This window comes from Prionailurus bengalensis, chromosome D1, assembly GCF_016509475.1.
Source record: "Prionailurus bengalensis isolate Pbe53 chromosome D1, Fcat_Pben_1.1_paternal_pri, whole genome shotgun sequence".
Lineage (NCBI taxonomy): Eukaryota > Metazoa > Chordata > Mammalia > Carnivora > Felidae > Prionailurus > Prionailurus bengalensis.
In genome coordinates, this window is record NC_057346.1 from 103422521 (window position 1) to 103426610 (window position 4090).

The 4090-nt window shown below is 42.4% G+C and overlaps 1 protein-coding gene across 1 annotated transcript; it reads right to left on the bottom strand.

The window, feature by feature from the left end:
- Positions 1-268: 268 nt before the first annotated feature.
- Positions 269-1554, bottom strand: LOC122483796 (olfactory receptor 9I1-like). Its single transcript, XM_043581199.1, has one exon. The coding sequence runs from the start codon at positions 1382-1384 to the stop codon at positions 269-271; it is 1116 nt and encodes a 371-aa protein (XP_043437134.1). The 5' UTR covers positions 1385-1554.
- Between the last annotated feature and the right edge of the window lie 2536 nt (positions 1555-4090).

Consider the following 4090-nt stretch of genomic DNA (forward strand, 5'->3'; position numbering starts at 1 on the left):
CATTCTGTAAGTGAAGATATCAGGCAGTATCATAAGACTGTTGTATGCTAAGAAATGGGCTGGAGGTGCGAGATGGGGAGAAGAAGAAAGCACCATGGGGTTGCTGGAAATGAATTTTACCATATTTGCAGTTTTTCTTGTGTGCCTGCTGACACCCATCTACCTTCTCTCTATTTGTGGGGCTAAGTTGCATAGAGTGCTGGTGCCTGTTAGGATATATTGATATGGGAAGAAAATGGACCAGGAGGTAAGGTCCTATCACTCATATCTACACACTCAGGGACACCTGGAGTCTACCAGTGACCTTTCTGAAGGCTGCTTTCACATCCTTGTTTCTTAGGCTGTAGATCAGAGGGTTTAGCATGGGGATGACCACAGTGTAGAAGACAGACACGACCTTGTCTTCCTCCAGGGACTTGCCCGAGCCACTCCGCTGATACATGAAGATGAGGGTCCCAAAGAAAAGGGCCACAGCAGTGAGGTGGGAGGCACATGTGGAGAAAGTCTTGGCCTTGCCACCTGGAGACTTCACCTTCAGAATGGCCTTGATGATGAGCAGGTAGGATATCAGAATGACCAAGGCATTGGCTAAGATCACAAAGTTGCCGAAGAAGACAATGACAATCTCAGTGTTTGTTGTGTCATTGCAGGCGAGCTTCAGCAGGGGCGGGAGGTCACAGAAGAAGAAGTTGATCTGATTGTGGTCACAGAAGGAGAGGGTGAAGGTGCATGTGGTACGCACAATGGACCCTAACATCCCACAGACATAGGCTTCCACCACCAAACTCCAGCAAATTCTAGGATTCATGACTACAGTGTAGAGCAGTGGGTTGCTAACAGCAACATAGCGGTCATAGGCCATCACTGCCAGCAGGAAACACTCTGTGCCTGCACAGAAGGTGAAGAAAAAGAACTGGGTACCACACTGGCCATAGGAGATGACCGTCGTGCCTGTGGCCAGTGTGGCCAGGATCTGAGGAGTGATGACCGAGGCGTAGCAGGCATCCAGCAGGGCGAGGTGGCTCAGGAAGAAGTACATGGGCGTGTGGAGTTGGTCATCCACTTGGATCAGAATGATCATCCCCACATTCCCCAGAAGGGTGATGATATAGAAAATGAGAAACATCAGGAAGAGCAGAATCTCCAACATGTGGTAGTCAGTAAAGCCCACGAGAATGAACTCTGTTACCGTAGTAAGATTATTCGCAGCCATGGATTCAATATAGACAATTGATCTGAGGGTGAGAATCAACAACAACAACAACAACATCCCAGAATTGAAGGACAGATTCTTTCTATGGTAGAAGTTAGCTTTATATTTCTGGGCCAACTTATAGAGCTTGTTTTTGGGAAATCCTGTACGTGGCCGAGTCTCCGTGGGCATCTATGTTTCTTCCACGTGTTTTGGAGCTGAGCCCTGAGCTGGTGTTTCTGATTCAAATTAATTTGGGTTTGTATTTGGAAATTCCTGTGAAGACAAGAGACACAGAGATTCAGATTTGGAAAGAACCCGGTCAGCAAGTGTCCTAATCCCCATGGGATGCTGAAGTGTCCCGTACCACGTACCTTCCGCTTGGTCATCTAGCTACTGTATGAACCTCCATCTGTGGACAGTTCTACCCGTTAATGCTCATTTTGGATCTATTTCCTCTCTCTCTTCGTCTTCAACACATTGGTTTTAGTTTTACCCCTTCCAGACACACACGGCAAATTTAATTCCTTCTTCTCATAAAAGGCTTTCCGAAGTTGGAGGACGACGAATCTGCTCTTTACGTTGAGTATTCCCTTGTGTTACCCACCGATGTGCTTTCTTTTCTTGTGATGTAATTATTCAGCATGCATTCAAAAACTACTTAGTCAGATGGTATTAAAAGATGTAGTTTAAGGGTACAAACTTGGAACTGGCAGATACGAGTTCTGGAGATCTAATGTACAGCAGAGTGACTGTGGTCAACAACATTGTATTGTAGACATTGAATTATAGCCAACAATATTGTGTTACAAACTTCAAAGTTGCTAAGAGACTAGTTCTTACTTGTTCCCACCACAAAAGAACACTTGATCATTATGGGAAGTGATGGAATGTTAGCCAACACTATGATCATATCGCAGCTTATAAATGAATCAAGCCACACACTTTACACCTGAAGCTTGCACAATGTCATATGTCAATTATATCTCAGTAATAACAAAAAAGAAATAAAAGTCTTTCTCTTTAATCTTTACCATTGAAAAAATTTTTAATGTTTATATTTGAGAGAGAGACAGAGTGTAAGTGGGGGAGGGTCAGAGAGGGAGAGAGAGACACACAGACTCTGAAGTGGGCTCCAGGCTCTGAGCTGTCAGCACAGAGCCTGATGTGGGGCTTGAACTCATGAACAGTGAGATCAGGCCTGAGCTGAAGTCGGATGCTCAACCAACTGAGCCACTCAGGTGCTCCTTTACTATTTTACCTAATGTATTTGCCACTTATTTTTTTAAGTTTACTTATTTATTTTTATTTTAAGCAATCTTTACACTCAATGTGGGGCTTGAACTCACAACCCTGAGATCATGAGTCTCATGCTCTTCTGACTAAGCCAGCCAGGTACCCCTAGTCTTTACCATTTTAATCTTGGGAGTCTCCTCCAGCTTGAATCAGAGGTCATTAGTGAAAGAGAGACATTGACATATCATATAAAACATGGTCTCCTGAAGCTGTTCCCCACACCTGACTCCAGCAGCTAGGTCTGGAGATGAGTTAGCTTCTTTGGAAGGCTTTCTTGTACGGTCAATTTCAACGGTTGTCACCTCTAGGACAGACACTAACTAGCTGAGTAACCTTTAAAATTCACTTTCCTTCCTTGGACTTTACTTTCAATTCTGCAAAATGGCGGGGCTAGGCTATATGATCATTGAAGTTTTTACGTCTCTCACAAATCATGATGCGTATGTCTAGGTATATGGGTTAAATGAGGTTTTTGGAAGGATTTTCCTATTATAACCTGCATACTCCTTAGCTACAAACTACTGAGTAAATAAAATACGCAGGCACTATTTCAAGTGATTTGTAGTTACTTACGGGATCTTAAGTCTGAAATTGAGTAATCATACTTGCCAGTTCCAGATAAATCATCATTATTGATCAAGGCAAGGCTCTTTTTCACTTTATTATTTTTCCCTCCTTCTCTCTCCATCCCCAATCCTTCTCCTGCTCCTCACAGGTACGCAATCTAGTGTATGCAAAATATATATCCTCCTACACTTCGTCCTTTCATATTGATTTAAAAATATGTGTATCTTTAAAAGAGACAGTGATTTTGGTGCGGTTTAAATTTTGTATACATGATCTTGTGCTGTAAGTCCTGTTTTGTTTTTTTCCCCATATCACTATGTTTTTGTGATTTGTCCACGTCATATAGGTAAGCCTTGTTTTTTATTTCTGATTTTGCTATGGTCTCCTTGGTATGCTTACAGCACATTTCCTTAACCATTCTGCTAAAGATGGTGAGGCTTTGTAAAAATCATCTTATTGTATCCTGGAAACAGCCCTTTGAGGGTTGTTGTCTTATTTATTTTTTAATTTTTTTTTTTTTACTAGTAAGGAATTTGAACTTCTGGGAGATGAATTTGTTTAAGGTGACCTAGTTTAATAAATGGAAGAGCTGGGTTCTGAATGATAGTGGTTTGATAGCAAATTCTGTGATCTTTGCTATGAATTTGTTTTGCTGCTTTCCCATACTTAACTGCGTTTTTATGATTGATGAAATGAAAAGAATATCTCTGCAGTTCTTTAGATAATCAGATCCTTCCTGCAAAGCTCAGCTAATTTCAACATCTTTCTCAATCTCTAATTCTGAAATCATCATACACCGTTTTCTGTCCATCTCGTGGTGAGGTCCTGGGGTTCCCTTTGATTCAGAGATAAGACTGTTCAATGCACATGACTGGAGAGTAGGTGGCCCAGGTCACTGGGGTACAACTGCAGCCACTCTGGGTTTGTGCCACATGTGTGTAGGGTTCATCTCATACTTCGACTCTAATCCTCTCAGCAGCCCTGACAGTTGGGTACAGCCTTGGCTATTTTATGGATGAGCAAAGCGAGGCTCAG

Coding starts and splice junctions, on each gene's coding strand:
- LOC122483796 (XM_043581199.1), bottom strand. CDS start 1,384: ATGCCCACGGAGACTCGGCCACGTACAGGATTTCCCAAAAACAAGCTC.